The 21,180-nt window shown below is 39.4% G+C and overlaps 1 protein-coding gene across 3 annotated transcripts; it reads left to right on the forward strand.

Moving 5' to 3' along the window:
- The first annotated feature begins 3,139 nt into the window (after positions 1-3,139).
- On the forward strand, positions 3,140-6,098 carry LOC148010416 (putative L-cysteine desulfhydrase 1). Of its 3 annotated transcripts, XR_015689565.1 has the most exons (3): positions 3,140-4,812; positions 4,983-5,034; positions 5,148-6,098. XR_015689565.1 is itself a non-coding variant. In XM_087672037.1 (1 exon), the coding sequence occupies exon 1, from the start codon at positions 3,336-3,338 to the stop codon at positions 4,665-4,667; it is 1,332 nt and encodes a 443-aa protein (XP_087528163.1). In that variant the 5' UTR covers positions 3,140-3,335; the 3' UTR covers positions 4,668-4,981. The 3 variants fall into 3 exon arrangements, 1 of the variants encoding a protein (XP_087528163.1); XR_015689566.1 differs by lacking the exon at positions 4,983-5,034; XM_087672037.1 differs by lacking the exons at positions 4,983-5,034; positions 5,148-6,098 and having other exon boundaries at positions 3,140-4,981.
- The last annotated feature ends 15,082 nt before the right edge of the window (positions 6,099-21,180 follow it).

Genomic DNA, 21,180 nt, shown 5'->3' on the forward strand with positions numbered 1-21,180 from the left:
GCCATATTTCCCACAATAGTGATAGTTCTTGTCCTTGTTGGCATTATCATGCATAGTCTATGACTACCAGAATCCGCTGCCTTTGGAGTTAGATCTCTCCCTCACTCAAGAGTATCCACCACCTCTAGCATGATGTCCTTGCTGATTTTGGATATTCTGACATGCATGTTGCTAAGTCGCTCTACCACGGAAGGACCCTCTACCATAGCTATTGTGACCTCTCTAATTTGAGTAAAACATTCCATCTCTTCCTTTTGAGCTACTGGAGTTAGTAGCTAAATTGAGTTTCAACTCTTCATTAATAAGCAATGCAACTAGCTCATTAAAGTGAGGCATTTCAGATTTCACTGATATAGATGTGTCAAATGACTTATATTCAGGTCCAAGACCATTCAAGGTCGCTGCAACCAAATCCTCACCAATAGTTGCCACCAAATGATCTACAAGGGTCTTTATCTCCGTTACATAATCCTCTATATGGACCACCCTTTCCTCTCCATGGTGTTGAACTTATGCTTTAGATAATTTTTGTGTGTACTAGTGGTAGTGCCATAGTACTTCATTAAGACTTTCCAAGCATCTTTAGAAGACTTGCAGTTCATCATCTGCATGACCATTGTACCCATAATGCACAATGAGAGCTAGTGCAAGACTCCATGAGCACGTTCAAGCTAGGCACAATGTGCCTTCTACTGTTTAGGAGTTGGATGTTTGTTTAGAAGCTTAGATTCGACTTCATCACCTATCACAAGATCCCAATAGCCTTTTTCGATGAGAAAGTTCTCCACACAAAATTTCCATATAGCATAACTGTTGTTGTCTAGCTTTTCACCCACTATCTGAGTGATTTTGTTAGTCTTTTCAGCATATGCAATGATTACAACTCTATGTATTGCTACATTCCTTAACTGTCAATGCCTAACTCCCTGCAAACCAAGTTGTTCTTTCATTGACCACAATGCTCATATAACATCCAAGCAGCACATATGTATTTGTAGCTATTTCAGTTCAGCCCTGCTCAATCCGTACATGTAGCAAACATCAGTTCTCAAATGAGAATCCCAAGACCTCTAGTCAAGTTGCATAGACAAGTCACTACTCAAACATGATAGTTTCAATCCTAATATTTATGACAGTAAATTTCTTGCAATAACCAAGGATTTCTTAGCTCAAAAGCATGTTAAACATCTCCAAACATATATCATAACAAATGTGTGTAGTAGTATTCTAAGTAGAGTTCAATTATTGCATATAGTTCATGTTCCAAAAGCTTATGGCAAACAATAGTTTGTAAATAACCATCAATAAATTGACTGAAGGATTCTTGGCTCAAAACAGCCCCATAACATCGCTGACATGTACCATAATCCTTGGGGTTCAATGCAGGTACATACAAAGCATCAATAATGGTTCATATGACCAATAGCAATGCCTGATAAGTTTTCCACAAGCTATTTACAGCCAGCCCATTGTATAACCAGTAGTGTATTCAGCCCAAACTTGAGCATTCAATGCTCATTACAGCCCACAAAACATCCCCTACTCATGTGGCATAAGTCCAAGCATTTGTAGGTACTAATCAAGCTTCAACATGCTCCATAGTTCCATGTACAACAAGTCCAAATTTCAAGATAGATTTTAGCCTACTATTACCTCTCAGATTTGAGTGTTTAGTTCCTCATTCTCATGTCCAAGTGCTTAAGATTGAAGTCATATACATTTCCAAACATCTATGGTGATTGAATATGTCCAAGACAAGCACTTTGTAGTGTTACCAACTTGATCTGTACCACAGGAAGAAACATGTGCCTTTATTTTCTTTTCACATTGATCTCAACCTTGTTATGGTTGCTCTAATTTATGTTGCTAATGATAGACATGATTAGCATCCCATTAAGCTACAGAAGCTCTAGTATCAAAGGTCAAAATGCCCACAATCAATGAGGCATAGCTTGCTTAGTGCTGCCCCATTTTTTTGAATTTAAAAAATAGGCTCAAACTATCTAGTCCATGCTGATTTGATGCCTACTTTGCTAGTCCTAAATGAGCTTATTAACAAGCTCTAATTGTTGCCATTGACCCTTTGTGTAAACCTCCACAAGCGCTTCTGATGTAAGCCTTCAAATCTTTGGGTCCAAGTATGACTATGGTTTCCTATGAACCTTTGCAGGCCAAATGCAGCTCTTGTCTTCATACTCCAACTCCCTTGATACCAATGCCAAGCTTAGAGGCTCTCAGGGTCTCATGGCTTCATGGCTCTGATACCATGTTGAACATGCAGAGAGGAAGAAAGAGATACAGACATGGAAAAATGAGCTCAGAGAGTCGAGTACTCTCATCCTCCTATTTCATTATTCATTCATCTCGAATAACACACAAAAGCTATAGTACACTAACCATATTGTAGACACCTAACCTAGCAGTGAGGTCATCCCAACTCATTTATTACCACACACGAGGTATAGCTAACCTATAGCTATGAGAGTTGGTGAGCTTGATTCTTCATAGCAAGGACTATTCTAATTCCCAAAAGCAAGCATTAATTTTTATCTCTCTTCACAAGTAAAAAAGAATTGACTTCACTCAAAAGTCTACCTCTTTAACTCTACAAAAAGTTTACCTCTTTAACTAAAGGAGTCAAGTAGGAAGTAATTTGGAGTTAAATTATGTATAAAGCATGGAATAATTGCTGTATTGCTAGTATGGTAGGAAAACTTAACAAAAAAGGCTCGGCCAAATTGGCTACCCTTTTTGAATTGGCCAATGCCTTACTAGTCCATGTGAATGCTATTTCTTATTCTAAAGGATTGTATATTTAAATGTCATGCCATTCTGACATTGGTTTATCTAACCCCGTACAAGGTTTTCCATCTTGAAGGATCAAGCATCATTAGAGGGTTGTGCAATTAAGGGGATTTGAACTAGAGAACCAACACACACGGCCCTACTAACAGTTGCTGGTTGATCATTCTAACATTCTTTTTGCGTCTAAAATAGAAGGAATGCTTGAATAGCGTTGCATGATACCATGGGACCATCGTAAAACCATATGCCTTTAGGCGGCTCAGAATGCTAAGAGGAAAATGCCACCCAACATCACTATGGCCAAGTGAATGACAACAGAGAATAGGTTAAAACAACAATGTGAGCATTGTTGTTGCCGCCCAAGTCGTTTTCCTTATGGTTTCTTTGTAGGCTTAGGGTCTGTATGTTTACGAGCAGCGATCAATCCGTCTCCTCCTCTCCTCCTCCTCCTCCTCCTCCTCCTCCTCCTCCACGGTATCTAGGGTCTGTATGTGTACGACCTGCGAAGCGCTTTCCCTCCTCACCAAGCCATGTCTTGCAGTGAGCCAGAAAACAAGCAGGACGCCATCGGCCATCATGAGCTGAGGCTTGCAGCGAGCGCGAGCGAAAAAGCCAGCTTCCCTGCTTTCATTGCCAAGGAGTTTGGTCATCATGAGCAAGGTGTCGCCCGCATCAACAATGGCAGCTTCGGCAGTTGCCCCGCCTCCGTCCTGGCCTCCCAGGCCGAGTTTGCCCGCTTATGGCTGCAGCAGCCGGACAAACATTACTTTGAATCGTTGGAACAGGGCATCCTGGCGAGCCGGCAGGCCATCTCGGCACTCATTGGCTCTCCGGATGTCAAACAGGTCGTCCTCGTGGATAATGCCACTGTTGCAGTCTCCATGGTGCTCCAGAAGATTGCCTCGGACTTTTCAGATGGCACTTACTCGAAAGGAGATGCTGTATTGGCCATGAATTTCTCATATGGAGCCGTCAAGAAGGCTGTCAAAGCCTACCTGCTGCGTGCAGGTGCCCGGCTTGTCGAAGTGAAGCTCCCTTTCCCTGTTTCCTCCAGTGAAGAGATCCTGTTGGCTTTTGAGGCCACTCTACAGCATGCAAAACAGCAATCCCTGAGTATAAGATTTGCCCTAATTGATCATATTACATCCATGCCTACTGTAATTCTTCCTGTCAAGCAGCTTGTCAGGTTATGCAGACGAGCTGGCATTGATCAAATCATGGTAGACGGTGCCCATGCAATTGGAAGCATTGACATTGACATGCAAGAAATTGATGCTGATTATTATACCAGCAATCTTCACAAGTGGCTGTTTGCTCCCCCAGCTGTAGCCTTTATGTTCTGCAAGGCCCGGCACTTAGAAACCCTGCACCATCCGATTATCTCTCACCATTATGAAAATGGGCTAGACAATGAGTGTGCATGGATCGGGACCCGAGACTACAGTGCACAGCTAGCCGCAGCATCTGCTATAGAGTTTTTCAGTACATTTGACGGAGGTATCCAGGCTGTACAAAGATGGAACCATCAGAAAGTTGTTGCAATGGGCAGTATGCTGGCAAAGGAATGGGGAACACACTTGGGAACACCACCAGAGCTATGCCCATCAATGATAATGGTGGGTCTCCCAAATGAACTTGGTGTCAAATCACCTGATGATGCACTGGATTTAAGGACACGTTTACGTCAGGGATTTGGTGTAGAAGTGCCGATTTATTTTGCTGGAGCTTCAGAGATGCCAGGAAATAGCTCAAATGGTCCAGTTTTCACAGCATATGCGAGAATATCACATCAAATTTACAATACTTTAGGAGATTACATGTGTTTCAAAGATGCTGTCAAAACACTTCTAGCAAATAGTTGATGCGATGCTTGGCAATCTTGTCATGGGAAGCCAGTTGTGTGGAAGTGGCTTGATCGAGGAGCATGGACCCTTTCTTAACTGAGAATGCAAGTATGGAAGCAGCTTGGACAAGGATCATAGTCATGAGCTTTCTGATAAGCCAAAGGTGGTTTGCCAAGTCTCAGGATCATCAAGTTTAATGTTCCACTGTATTCTTGCTAATAGACACGATTCGTCATGAATTTAGTTTGTTACTGCTGATAATGTCCCATGTGTAGCTCATATATTGCACATGTAATTCTCATAAGCTAACATCAAACCATTTTCTTCCTACAGCTAACTTTAGGTCTGTATCAAATTCCTGGGCATTCAGAATGAAGTTGTTCAGGTTGTATCATTAGATATTGAATTGGAATCTTTTCGAAGGGCAGCATATGCAATGCTGTAATCAGAATATGTATGTGGGATCAGGTTCATGAGCTTGTGGATTGGTTTTTGCAGGATTGAAGTGGGTGTGAAAGCCGTGAGGGAACAGTCCAAGGTTTTTGTGCACTCTGCTTACTGCAGAAAGGTTAAGATGTCCAGCGAGTGTCATTTTTGTAACACTTACTGTAGTGTGAGAAATGACGAGAGCAATACAGATGCGACTGGATGGGCATTAGGCTACGTGCTGGCCTGATTGTATCTAGGCTCAAGGGTTGAGAGTTGCCAACTTGCTGTTGTAAGTTAATTAGTGATCGCCCGTATAGAAACACATGCACAGAAAAATGTTGAGCATAGAATGTATCCTTGGGTGCAAGCAAGCAATCATTATTATTTCAAGTTTTTCTTCCAATGAACCCCCAGCTATGCATTGTAATAAGAACACAGCTGCTGTCAGCTGAAATATCTCATGGTGCGAGTATGATAGAAGCAACGTTTTTTTACCTGGTTCAAGATTTCAGTTACATTAGTCTCAACCTTACTTTTATTCAAATGTGGAAAATTTCTTGATGCTTTTGGATTATGGTCACTACCATACTTCGGTGGAAAATTTCTTGATGGCTTTTGGATTATGGTCACTACCATACTTCGTCCTCATCAGCTTGATTGGTATGCAAGGCATCAGGCACATCAACATCCGCAGGATGTGGTATATCTAGACACATACTTCATCTAGCACATCAACTTTCACAGGATGTGGTAGGTCTAGAAATTGGCCTTGCCCTGAACAGTCTATGAGGTTTTGCGAGGCAAATATTTCTAAGTCCTACAAATCAAGTGATGAAACCATAGCCAACTATTGAGCAACCATTGTCACCTATCATTGATTGTATGGATTCCTAATTATCGTCTCCATAAACAGCCCTAAAAAGGCTTTATTTGTATGTTTTGGCACTTATAGCACATGGTGCTCTAAAATCCCTCCTAGAAATAGGCCATGCTGTGTTTAACACCTCCCATTCATTCCTCTTAAGATCAGTACACTCCTCGGCACTCTTGGTTGGTCCATGCCCCTACATGGAATATATCTATAATAAAACAAACTCTACACCCTTAGTTTAGAGGATTAGCGTACTTTAGGCTGAAGCCAGAGCAGATTCTCATATTGGCATCCACTAAGCACTTTCCTCAGCTTGGCGACCATCTACAAGAGTTGGTGACATCGATTTCATCGGGGTGGCCGCATTTCATAGCCTACAAATCTATGTTTGTAGTATGAAGAGGTCGATAGGAGTAGCTGTATCAACATCTTTTTGTTGCTATAGATCTCAAGCAGTTATAGAACATCCCTTATCACTCCTACTACTCTCAACAACATCTACAAGTTTTGCATTTTTTAGTATATAGCTTTTTTCAATCAGTAGCACCTATGTTTTATCTTCATAAGACCCTTTCCAACAACTCATAACCTCCAAAAATTGTCGAGATCTAACAATTATATTTTCCCCTCCAAGATGAGTGGCCAAAAGAATAGGTTCTTATTAATCGATTGTTATTATACAAGAATTCTTGTATCACTCATGCAGATCTTCCATCTACCGGAAACCAAAGGATTCATTGCTTTTCCTTTTTTGTCAACATTTATAATGTTGGTCACTCTAGCTTCTCACTTCATCTACAGCTTCTGAGGAATGCATTTTGTTCCCTTTATTGCTATTCATCATCATTGGATATATTCTCAAATATTCCCTTATGCAAAGGACTATGTTTTGCTTCTTCCACAAAGCATCCTCATCCATAGATGCTACTAAGTGAGAGTGCAATAATCTTTGAGCTTCGATTGGTACTCACCTTACTACCGGTCCCAAAGCTTCAATTTTTGTGACTTTGTGTTACAATGTTTATTGTACACACTACATGTACCTCCCCACAAACTCTACCATTTCTTTTCAAGAAGTTATATAAGTTTGCAGATTTTTTCGAAATTTGTAAATCTAATGATTAAGTGAAAGAAATGATCAAATTATAGAGCCAATTGTTAGCGTACAACAATAGGGTTTCAAGCATGAAAGTATGAAACCACCATGACTAACACTAATGTTTCTTCATGCATACTTGTGTATGCACGTATATTTTTTGTGTCTATATCTAACTCTAATGATTATTGATAGTAGAGATCAATTGTACAGTTAACAATTAATGTACAACAATGTGCTTGCAAGCATAAAAGTATGAAAGCAGCTTGACTTGGATATAACTACTAAACTATGGGGTTGTTCTAATCTATATGCCAAAAGCAAAATGCAAGCTCATTTATTGTATTTGATGTAAAAAGTAGCCATATATGCAAGCTCACTTATTGTATTTGATGTAAAAAGTAGCCATATTTTAAACTTTAAGAGCTATAAATGGAGTTAAATATGTGATCTTAGACAAACTGGCCCCTCATTAAAAGCTATAAATTGAAGATCCATGTTGAGTACTACTTGATTCTATCATCAACAAGACTTGTAGGCATAGGTTGAAGTGTTTTAATATAGTCTAGAATAAACTACTAAGACACGTGTCAATAGGCGAGAGAGAGAGAGAGAGAGAGAGAGAGAGAGAGAGAGAGAGAGTGTGTGTGTGTGTGTGTGTACACACACAATCGAGACTAGAGTATATAAAGAAGTGGGGTTGAAATGTTCTTCTTTTTCTTTTTCTTTTTTTTCACATAACAGAACTTTGTTTACAATATGATAAAAGATTAATATGAAAGTACAAGAATATATGTACATGGTTCACTAAGTATAAATCCACTAAGGATAGATGAGGCGGCACAATCAATGTGCTATAACAAAGAATGGACAATGTGAGTGTAGTCCAACTATAGAATTACTGGTACATCCTCCATGCCAGTCACCTAACATGCCAATGAGCAAAGTCCTACCACATCACCAAGGCATGTAGTGGATACCAGCTCATGTAGAGCTCAACATCTCAACGTTCTTCCTTGAGCTCAACATGAGCTTATGTATTCAAGCATAGTCTTGAAGCAACATAGCTTCTAAGCTCCCAAGGCCTTGGTGAAAATATCTATAACTTGATCTTGTGTGTATTGACATAAACCAAGTCAATATCACTTGCTAGAGCCTGTGATCTAATGAAATGGTAATAGATCTCTATGTGTTTGGATTGTGCATGATACACTAGGTTTTTGGCCAATTAAATGCGACTAATATTATCACTATAGATTGTAACATTCTCGTTTACTTGTAGCCCCAAATCACCAAGTTTCTTTTGTAGCGAAGCTACCTCACATGCTACAACTACAACATCCTTGTACTCCGTCTCAGTACTAGATAGTGTAACTGTAGGTTGTTTCTTGCTACTCCAAGTAACAACACCAATCCTAAAGGAAAACATAAATCCACTACTAGACATCCTATCTAAAATACTACTAGTCTAATCTACATTTGTGTAACTATGCAAGTCCAAGGATACACCTGTTGCATAGAACAAGATATAGTCAAGTGTAGACCTGCACTCCAAACCAAGTGCATAGTTTATATATTTCTTAGTGATTGTCAAATAAATAAAATTGCCCAAAATGTCTATATATATAGTGACATCCTCAATCACATCACCCACACGTGTATTAAGCTCAGCATTGACATCCAGAGGTTTCGAGATTGGCTTACAATCACCTATACGATACTTTTTCATCATATCCAAAGCATACTATATCTTTGACAGCCATATGCCTCTCGAATCCTCATTATTTCTATACCAAGAAAATATATAGCTCTCGCGAATACTTCATTTCAAACTCTGCCTTGAGAAGACTCTTTGGATGGTCAATCTCTATCTCACTGTCACCCTCTATAATCAAGTCATCTATGTATATAGTCATGATCACAATAATCATATTAGTCTCACATACATAAAGTGAGTGATTCGCTAGTACTCTATGCAATCTAATGCTAGCAAGATATTCCATAATCTTGTCATGCCATGCCTTGGGTGCTTGCTTCAGTCTATATAAGGGCTTACGAAGCTCACACACACAATTAGGATAACTCTCATCCACATCTCTAGGCTACTCAACATAAGCTTCTTCTTACAACTCCCCATGCAAGAATACATTTTTAACATCCATTTGATGCATGGTTAAACCCATTGATATTTTGGTAGCTAGTCTTGCCTTATAGTGCTCAACTAATCCATCATACTTATTCTTTACCTTGTAAACCCCTCATGTCAAGTGTCTTAATAGATGAAATCCCAAACTCTTCATCCAAGCTTTGCTCAAATCCATTTGAATCCACATCAACGTGAGGGTGTTAGAAGTCAAGCTCACTTCAGTCCGTCTTTATGAGTGACCGACATCTGTAACAGCTAGTGTGTGTGTACAGCTGTCTCCATGTGACTACATTGAATAAGTCGGGTGTGTGTTAGTCAGTGACCTGACTAGAGTTAGTCAGTTAGGTCTACACCTAGTCTAGTTTACTTTTACACTGTATTGTGTACTTCTCAGTTAGTTCTTTAATAATGAAAAAAACACAATGAGAGCCTCAACTTCTAGAGTCTCGAGAATCACTTCTCATTTGGAACAACATCCTAGAGATTTTTCTTCCCAAAGGGGACTTTGGAAATTACTTGGAAAACGTAACTTGAAGGCTCATGGATATGGAGTATTCCCTGTCTCTCTCTCCCATCTTTGAACATGGTATCAGAGCAGGACTTGGTGGACTTCTTGGAGCAGGAGGCAGTGAAGATGACCTGCAGGAAGCTGAAGCCTTAGGTCTTTTCAAAATAGGCAGGCTGCCATTGTCAATGGGAGAGTAGGCATTGTGTGATTGCTCATTCTATGGTTCAAGCTATTGTCTGTGGCTTGCTTAGAGTCTTGAGAAGGGAGTATTGAGCACTAATTAGTACCTCATCATCAACATAATCATCAAAACGTACTGCAAGAAGTTCTGGACAGGTTCGTGTAGTTGCGCCTGCTACCATAAAGGCCCTCCATGGTTGGGATGGAGGGTATAGTGCATACTACAGTTGATAGGCAGCTTAGATACACACTTTGCAAGAGTTGTTGATGACTTTGAAGCCTAATACGTGACTGTGAACTCTGTTATGAGGTGTTGGAGCGATACACAGATTTGAATATGAAGCAGACATGCTGGAATCTGTGACATGACAGTATGTATGAGGTCTTTGATACATTGAAGCTACATGAAATGTATTTTGGCTTCTATTAAAGCATTGATATGTCCAAGAAGGCTTATGTATCATCTCTCATGCTTATGGACTGAAGTTTGGCACAAAAAAGAATTCAGATCTGGCATGTTTTAATGGCTGAAAATTGTCATTAAATAGTGGACAACAAGCATCACCTTCCATTGAAGCATTACATGCTACCTTGGGCACCCGTTATCTACATGAGGTGACATATGTATGCTGAGTTCTTAGAGGATCAAAGAGAGCTTTGGATATTACTGAATGCTGAAGTTTTGGAGCTCAAGCAAATGCAATTTCATTTTCTTGGCTGAATATAGACTGTAAATGCAATGTACGACTTGGCTCATTGAAGGTAGGAAGCCTAGAGTTACCCACATAGTCATGTATTGACTGTGTCACACTGGAGCAAATGTATGACATGATTTGAAGACATTTTGGAGTTGCTTAAAGCTTGTTAGGCTGATTTTTGGTTGATTGCAACTTGCAACCAAATTAGTTGACACTTGTACTTGCTGTTTATGCACTGTTTTGTGCTTATAAAGACATATTTGGAGTGACATATGTACTAGCAGCTATCTGGGAAATTCTGGGACATGTATGACATGTATGCATGTTGTTTTTGGACTTGAATTTGTTGCTGGTTATACACAGTCTATAGTTTTCAGATTGCATCTTTGGTCCCTGGCAGTGAGGCTACAGGAGTTTAAACTGAAGCAAATACATAGCATATGTATTGACTGTTTTACCTATGGGTTAGACCATTTGTTTTGGGATTGTTTTGGGTTATCAGTGGGCTGAAATACCCTAGTTTTTTACTGCAATTAGTTGCAGAAAATTGTCATAAACTATTGTGGAGTGAACTTGGTCAGTCATACTTATTGGTTTGCAGGTAGTTAAACATCTGACAGACAGTCTATTGCATCATGGCTAATGCACATGGGACTGATAATATCACTCAGATAGTTGGAGAGAAGTTAGACAACAAGAACTTTGCATTATGGAAATTCAGAATGAAGAACTTTCTACTTGGCAGGGGTTATTGGGATCTATGTACAGGAGATGAGGCTGCTCCTGAGTTGCCTGCAACGAATCCAACTAATGAACAAAAAAGAGCTCATAGGCTATGGAATGAGAGAGCATGCAAGGTGCTGCATTGGTTTTCTCTATGTATATCTGATGCTATGGTAATTCAAATCACTAGATGTGAGACTCCGAAGGATGCTTGGGACATACTGATGAAAAATTATGGAACCATGACACATGCACGAAAGATCCAGTTGAAACAGCAGTTCAACAACATGTCTAGGAATGGTAGGAGCATCCAGGTGTATACCACGGAGATTAAGACCATAGCTGATCAACTTGCTACCATTGGCTCAAGTGTATCAGAAGATGATATGATTGCTGTTGCCTTGAATGGATTAGGGAAAGAGTACAAAAATTTTGACACATCTATTTCTGTTAGAGAAGAGCCTCCTACCTGGGAAGAGCTAGTTGCTTTGTTGCTACATGAGGAGGTCAAACTTGGTTTGAATACAGGTTTTAGTGCATCTCAGAGTAGAGACATTGTGTTATACTCAAGCCAACGTGGCAGAGGATTTAGAGGTCGTGGTTCATTTCGAGGTCGTGGTGATACTCGTAATGCTTATGGACAGCAACAACAGCAGGGTAATTGGCATGGTGCAAATACACAAGACCAGCATGGATCTGGTTCATGGCAGTCATTTGATTAGTCCAATAGGGACAAGGATTGCCATTATTGCGGTAGGTATGGGCACATTGCAAAATACTGTTACAAGAAGCAGGGAGATATGAAGGCAAAGGGCAGACAGCATGGGCACTATGCATCTTCCAGTGGTGCTCATGATGAGCAAGTTGATAGACTCTTTGCCATGCAGCATGTGTCCAAAAATGCATCGAGACATAATAGAGATGATAGATGGTACATTGACTCTGGAGCGTCAAACCATATGACACCGCATGGAGAGTGGTTTGATGAGATGGTTGCAGGTACACATGGTCATGTATGTACTGGGGATGACACCCAACATGACATAAAGCATAAAGGGATTGTTCCTCTCATGATGCCTGATGGCAAGAAGAAAGGCCTACTTGATGTATTACATGTACTGACCATAACAAATAATCTTTTGTTTGTGGGTCAAATGGCAGAACAGAATCTGCAAGTGAGATTTAACAAAGATGGATGTTTCATTGAGGAGTATGGAAATGGCTGCAAGTTAGTTGCCAAGGGCAGAAGGGATGGCAGGATGTTTACATTGGATGCGACCATTCCGGGACTTAAGGCAGCCATGTTTGCTCATGATGAGAGTGCCATTCGGGATGTAGAGATTTGGCACAAGCGGATTGGACATGTCAATGTACAAAAGCTAAAATCTATGCAGCAGAAGAAAGTAGTACTTGGATTACCCAAATTCAAGTATAATGACTTTGGTCATGTATGCCCTGCATGTCAGTTTGGGAAGCAGGCACGGTTTCCTTTCATGACATGTAAAAAACAACACTAGGCCTTTACAGTTGGTGCACTCTGATGTCTGGGGTCCTTCACATAATGCTTCTTTTGGAGGTGCACGGTATTATGTATCATTTATTGATGATTTCAGCAGGTACACTTGGCTTTATAATTTGAAGCATAAAGATGATGTGTTTGATGCATTCAAAGACTTCAAGAAGCATGCAGAAAATGAGATGGGCTGCTACATATCCTGTTTGAGATTAGATGGAGGAGGTGAATATGTCTCTAGTTACTTTGATAGGTATCTTGCTAAATATGGGATCAGAAGACAGCTCACATGTAGCTATACACCGCAGCAAAACGGTGTTGCAGAGAGGAAAAACAGGGTTCTAATGGAATCAGCTAGAGCTATGCTGAATGAGAAATGTCTGCCAAATGGTTATTGGGCTGAAGTAGTGATGACTGTTGTCTATGTGCTGAATCGAACCCCTACAGCAGGGATTCATGATGTCACTCCATATGAGAGGCTGTATAGTCATAAACCTGATATTTCGCACTTGAAGGTATTTGGCAGCATTGCATATGTGCATATACCGATGAGAAGAGGAAGAAATTGGACCCTAAGGCAGTGAAGAGTGTGTTTGTGGGATATGCACAGGAATGGAAAGCTTATAAGTGTTATGTACCTTCTATGCATGAGACACTCATAAGCAGAGATGTGGTATTTGATGAGTTAGCATCCTGGTATGGGAATCCTGTTACAGTGCCTACTGATGGCTTACCCAGTATGAGTCGTGCTGAAAATACTCCTGTAGAGAGTACTTCCATGAGTGCTCAAACAGGTGATGTATCATCTATAGTGAGTCCTTGGACAGGACGATTGTGCAGTCACACTACTGCACCCACTAACACGGATATGTCAGTGAGGGGGAGAACAGATAAGGGAAAAGAAAAGGTTTTTGAAGATGTAATAGGTCCACTCACTGCAGGTTATGACCCATCTAGCAGTGAAAACTTAGACAGTGAATTGGGGATTCCGTCTGTTATGATGCCAGGTGCTAGGCAGAGTCGTTATGTGCCGTCTCATGAGAGGCAAGCTCACAGTGAGCCACAGCTCAGGAGATCAGAGAGGGTTAGACGACCTGTTGATAGGTACACTTACATTGGATATCTAGCCCGTCATTATGCTTATATGATGAAAGTAAAAGGTTTTAGAGAACCAAGTAAGTTTGATGAGGCAATTGCAGATGAGGATTGGCATGCTGCTATGGATGAGGAATATTCAGCTTTGGCTGAAAATGGCACATGGGATTTGGTACAGTTGCTTGAGGGCAAAACACCTATTGGCTGCAAGTGGGTGTATAAGGTAAAATGTAAATCAGATGGATCATTGGAAAGATACAAGGCCAGGCTAGTTGCAAAAGGGTATGCACAGCAGTATAGTCTTGATTATGAGGAGACTTTCAGCCATGTAGCAAAGATGGCTACAGTTAGAACTGTGATTGCTTTGGTAGCAGCTAGAGACTAGAAACTATGGCAGATGGACGTAGAGAATGCCTTCCTGAATGGAGAGTTACAGGAAGAAGTTTACATGGAATAGCCTGAAGGCTATGTGCATCCAAAATTTCCAGCACATGTATTGCCGGCTGAAAAAGGCATTATATGGGCTGAAACAGGCACCCAGAGCATGGAATGCTTGCATCAGCAGTTATTTGCAGCAACATGGTTTCTTATTGGGTGATGCTGATCATAGTTTGTTTGTGAAGAAGACAGATCGTGGCTATGTATTCCTAGTTGTCTATGTTGATGACTTGATCATTACAGGAGATGATGAAAGTGGGATTGCTGAAGTAAAGACATGTTTACAGGCTGAGTTTAAGGTCAAGGACCTAGGAGAGCTGAATTATTTTTTGGGGATTGAGGTTGTCTCTACACCTCAAGGCATATGGCTGCTACAGAAGCAGTATGCTCAGGACATATTACAGAAATATGGTATGGCTGATTGCAAGCCTATGGATACGCCTTTAGAGTAGAATGTCAAGCTACAGATTGATGTTGGGACAGAGATTGAGAATGTTACCATGTACAGACAGATGGTAGGCAGCTTGATCTATCTCACGATCACTAGACCTGACTTGAGTTATGCTATGGGGCTGATCTGTCATTTCATGCAGAAGCCTTGCAAACCACACTTGGATGCAGTCAGGAGAATTCTGAGATATGTAAAGAGTTCCATAGATCATGGGATGTTTTATGCATATGGGAAACCCCTTGACTTGATGGGGTATACTGATGCTGATTGGGCTGGTTGCACTTATGACAGCCAGGAGGTCAACCAACGGCTATGCATTTGGATTGGGTAGTAGCATGATCAGTTGGCAGAGTAAGAAACAGCCTATAGTTGCACTGTCCAGTACAGAAGCAGAGTATCGTGGTGCGGCCTTAGCGGCCTGTGAAGCTATGTGGTTATAGAAGTTGCTGAATGACTTGGGAGTACACTTGGACAGCAAAGTAAGGCTGTACTGTGACAATTTAAGCAGTGTCATGTTAGCAAGCAATCCTGTTTATCATGCAAGATCGAAACACATTGAGGTTCACTACCATTTCATCAGGGAAATGGTTTTAGTAGATCAGATTGACTTGGAGCATGTGAAGACTGAAGACCAGGTAGTAGACATATTTACCAAATCACTTGGTAAAGATAAGTTCATTCACTTTAGATAGCTACTTGGAGTGATGCAGATGATTTGAGTTTTGTTTTGAGCTTGAGAGGGAGTGTTAGAAGTCAAGCTCACTTCAGTCCGTCTTTATGAGTGACCGACATCTGTGACAGCTAGTGTAGTCAGTTAGGTCTACACCTAGTCTAGTTTACTTTTACACTGTATTGTGTACTTCTCAGTTAGTTCTTTAATAATGAAAAAAACACAATGAGAGCTTGAAGGCTCATGGATATGGAGTATTCCCTGTCTCTCTCTCCCATCTTTGAACAGAGGGAAACCTAATGATACATTAGTCATAATGGGTGAGGTGAATCCCCAATCTTCTCCTTGCCTTTCCTTGACAATTGTGATATACTTGGTGGAGTGACTTGTGATCGTAATCTACCACTCTAAGGTCTATCAACATACCCATTACTAGGAGAATCATGTGGCCCACTCAATGTCTCTGACTATTGATCTATTTTTTCCATAGCCACACTCTCATGCACATCAGTCCTCCCAACTGTATCATGCACATAGCTATACTATCTGCTCATTTAATCAAAGACAACATCCTTGCTAACTCTCAACTCATGCATAGCAATTTATAACATTTCTATCAAGAGAAAATTCCATAAATACACATTTTTTACTTTGGAATCAAATTTATTGTGCAAAACTCATTAGGTATATGTACATAAGTAATACATCCAAATACTTTCAAATAGAACATATTTGACTTTTTACCCATATATTTCTCCTCAAGTATCATGCAATGCACAATAGCTATAGATTTCATGTTTATAATGCATACAACAATAGGAATTGCTCCAATCCAATAGTAATGAGGCAAGTCTCTTTCAAACATCAATGCTTGAGCCATCTCACCAATATGATTGTTTTTTTACTTAGTAAATCCATTTTTCTCTACGGAGCATACCTACATGTAAATTGCCTATAAATACCATTTTTATATTTAAAAATTAAAAAACCCATTGGAGAAGTACTATTTCCCTTCATTCAACCATAGACATTTAAAATGCAACGTTGTCTCCTCAACCAAAGATCTAAAGCTTCTAAAGTAAGTGAACACTTCACTTTTACCATGCATAAAATATGTTTCGAGTATAATCATTAATGAAAGAGACATAATACTTACAACCACTCATAGTTGCAGTCTTTGTAGGACCTTGGACATCAAAATGTATCATTCTTACATACATGCTTTTCATGTGAAAATGCATGACCTGATTGTTTTCCAAATTGATATGTTGCACATACCTTATTACGCATTTACATAACCAATCCAATTATGCCAAATTTCAATGCTAGCCACAACATCTAAACCTTGTGCAAACATGGTAATATCCATGTTAGGACCTACATAAAGGGTAAACAATTTGCCAGTGCGCTTACCTTTTGCAATCAATTTGCAACCGTTTCCAAGGTCCTCTAAATAATAATCATCATATGTAAACTGAACATGTAATCCCTATTCCACCATCTGACCAACAAAAATCAATCTTTTAGTTATATTTGGTACATGCAGCACATCAGGCCCACATCAAGCGTATAATTTTTTTTACTATCCTATATACTCAAGGGAACATTTTCAATATGAATAATGGGATGGGTTGTATCATCCCTTGTCACTACATAGCCTAGAGACTTTGGACAATGCATCTCTCTAAGCCACTCTAAACGAGAAGTCATGGGATGGGCTATATCATCCCCCATCACTACTTGAAGACTTTGGACTATGCACCTCTCTAAACCACTCTTCACGAGAAGTTAAGGGATAGGCTATATCATACCTTGTCACTACATAGTGTGGAGACTCTGGACTATGCATCTCTCTAAACCACTTTCCATGAGAAGTCATGTGGCTAGAGGCACCTAAGTCTACATACCATGCATCATTCTTAGATGAACCATTGGTAGTCATAGTATTTATAAAATGCTACATGACAAAGAGCTACTCACTTATGATCATTGTTTTTGCTATTAGAAGCATAATTACCTTGCTTCTTTTTTCCATTTTTAATTTCAACCTCATTTTTGAAATAACTGCTAGAAATATGACATTTCTCACCACAATGCTAGCATTCCTTGTTATCACCATTTCATCATTCTTTTTGAAACAATCACTAGAAATATGTCCTTTCACACAACAGTGCCAATATTCCCTATTATTACCAAAATTCTATCATCGTCAGTTAAAACTTGCAAGTTGTCCTCTTTGGCTCCCCCTTCCTTGGGATTGTCCCCCCCTATTTTGTTGTGCACCATAAATTTGACCATAATCACCATCTTTTCCCCAGCTAGGACCTCTACCTCTATGAGTAGAGTAAATAAGCTTTGCTCTTACTTTGAGAAGAATAGTAATCCAAGCCAAGGTTTTTCTCCTAAAGTATCACCATGAAAATCAAATATGCAAAGTTAAGGATATCATTCTTGGTATTCATGGATGACTAGAACATTATCATCATCAATTGTTATACTAATAGATCTAAGAGCTTCCACAATACTCTTGATCTTTAATGCATAGTCATTGATGGACATATTCCCTCTTTTAACTTGATTTATCTTTGACTTGAGATGTAGCTTTCTATTTGTGTTTACCTCTAATAACCTTGCTAGTAGTGTTTACCTCATTGATGGACATGTTCCCTCTTTTAACTTGATTTATCTTTGACTTGAGATGTAGCTTTCTATTTGTGTAATTAACAAGGGGTGCTTGCATGGCTATTAGCCATTGGCCTTTACCCCAACAATTCTAGGGTATTCGATGAAGGTGAAAAGGATATGATGAAATGATAATGCCAACCATGTTGTCTAGTATAATAACTTGAGGTCATTCAAACTTAGTCTCCAATGATATTAATTGATTGAATGTAAATAATAAGAGGCTACTATTTTTGAAATCAAACTACCCTAACAACTTTGGTGTAGTGTTTGAGCAAGAGCACAAAGATAATTTTAGAAGTTGATTGGTCTTATAATATAGGGGCTACATATGTCGCAAGAGGTGAATTAAGGGGTGGATTTGGTTGTATCACTATAGTTAAAGGTCACATAAATCTTTCTCTTCTTTTGTCACAATCCAAGGCACAATTCTTTGTTAGAAGAAGGGGATGGGTGGAGCAAAAGTAGAGAGTTGTATGCTCTCATTTTCTTCCATTATTCTTCTACACTAACTCATTTTACTTAGTCTACAATAGTTCAAAGATAAGATAGGTCTAACTACTGAGCATAGTTAACTAACTAGAGTTAATCTACCCGACTTATTTATGAAGTCACAAGCTAGTGACACCTAGCCTACAACTGTCAATGTCAGGATAAGTTGAGATTGACTCTCAACACTCCCCCTCAAGCTTATGAAAGACACTATACCCTAAGTAGCTCTCTAAAATGACTGAAATTATCTTTACCTAGTGACTTGGTAAAGCTATCAGCTACTTGGACTTCGGTTTTAACATGCATGAGATCTATCTGCCGTGTAGGTACCATCTCTCATATGAAGTGATAGTGTACCTCTATGTGTTTAGTTTTGGTATGATACACAAGATTCATAGCTAGAAGTACACTGCTCATATTGTCAGAATACAATGCAATTGGAGCATCTACCTACATATCCAAATCTATCAATACAGTACTAGAGAGTGTAACTATTGGTTTCTTCTTACTACTCCTGCTAATCATTCCACTGCCAAGGTTGAATGCATACCCACTACTAGATTGTCCATCCTATGGACAAGCTACCCAATCTGCATTAGTATATTCCATGAGTTTTAGGTGGTTACCACTCTCATAGAAGAGTCCATAGTCTACTATAGCCTTGACATAGCGCATAATTCTCCTTACTACATCCAAGTGGAGTTTTCTAGGCTTCTGCATGAACTGACTAAAAAGTCTTATTGAGTATCTAAGATCAAGCCTAGTGATGGTAAGGTAGATGAGACTTCCTACCATTTGTTTGTATATAGAAATATTTGAAATTTCAGCTCTAGTATTCACATCCAACTTAGTATTCTGATCCAACAAAGTATCAAGGGTTTGCAATCTGTCATATCATATTTCTTTAGCATCTCAAGTGCATACTGTTTTTGCATCAGCCATAGTCCATTAGCTGAATTTACAACCTCAATACTAAGAAAGAACTTCAGTTCTCCCAAATCCTTCATATCAAATTCAATTTTTAGCATGGTCATAACATCATGTATCCTAATATCATTGTCTCCGGTAATGACTAATACCACAAGTCTTGCATTTGTTTTCTTTGTAAGTAGACTATGATTAGTTGTGCCAATTGCAAATCCAAGACTTTGCACCAAGACTTTGCAAGTAAGTACTAATCAGTACATGTCAGCTCTTGGAGCTTGTTTAAGCCCATCGAGTGGTTTTTTCAGCTTGCAGACATAATTCAGATAGTAAGGATGCACATACCCTTTCGATTGGTCCACGAATACTTCTTTGGCTAAGTCTCCATTTAGAAATGCATTCTTAACATCTACTTGCTATAATTTCTAGCCCTTTTTTGCACCATTGTCCTAATAGTGGCCATTTTGGCAATAGGGCTGAATGTCTCTTCATAATCTAGACCATACTATTGTGCATAGCATTTTTCACTAACCTAGCTTTATACCTTTTAATGCTACCATTAAAGTTGCACTTAACTTTGTAAACCCATTTACATCCAATTCCTTCTTACCATTAGGAAATGCAACCAATTTTCAAATCCGATTTTCAACTAGGCATTCATCTCCTCATCCATTGCTCTATACCAAATCTTGTCCATGATATCTTTAATGAATGGAGTAGGCTCTTTGTATTCCATAATCTTTGTCATATATGCATAATGCTTTGTTGAAAATCCAATGTATGTGAGCCTGTCAATGGGGTATCTCACCCTTTGTGATAATCTCAACTATGGTGGACTACTTGAATCCCCTCTTTCATGAGGCATCACATATCTAGTTTTCCTAAGTCCAGGAGTATGCACAGATAGAATTCCAAGCTTGCTATCCAAGATCTCCATCGAGTCATATCTAGAAGTTAAAATATAAAGAGCATCATCAAGAAATATCTATTTGGCTTTACCTTCTACTTCATTTCTCCCCCTCACTGACACATTGCTGTCACTCAATGGATGGTGATGCATGGCTACATAACCTGCCAATCCAAGGTGAAACACTTGGAGATACATCACCTATAGGCCTAGATATAGTAGTACTATGCTGTAAAATATCAGTAGACATGATTTGAAGGTACATACGCTTTCTACTCCTGGGTATAGCCAATGAATACACACTTATGTGCTTTAGGATCCAACTTCCTTCTCTTCTCATCTAGAATATGTACATATGCAATACAACCAAATACTTTCAAATGGTTGATGTCAGTTATGTCCATACAACTTTTAATATGGTGTCGTGTCATGAATCCCTACTGTAGGAGTACAAGTAAGCACATATATAGTTGTCATAACAACTTCAACCCAATAATACACTTGCATATTCTTCTCATTAAGCATTGCATGAACCCTATTCTTCCTTTTTGCTATTCCATTCTAATGTGGAGTGTAACTACAAGTAAGCTACCTACGAATGCCATTATTTTCCAAGAATCTATCAATTTCATTGGATATATATTCACCGCACTGTTAGATCTCAAGCAAGAGATTGAGCAATTAAATGCTTTCTCAAGCTACCACTTA

This window comes from Lygodium microphyllum, chromosome 29, assembly GCF_053477565.2.
Source record: "Lygodium microphyllum isolate KBCC chromosome 29, Lygodium_microphyllum_v1.1.10, whole genome shotgun sequence".
Taxonomy (NCBI): domain Eukaryota; kingdom Viridiplantae; phylum Streptophyta; class Polypodiopsida; order Schizaeales; family Lygodiaceae; genus Lygodium; species Lygodium microphyllum.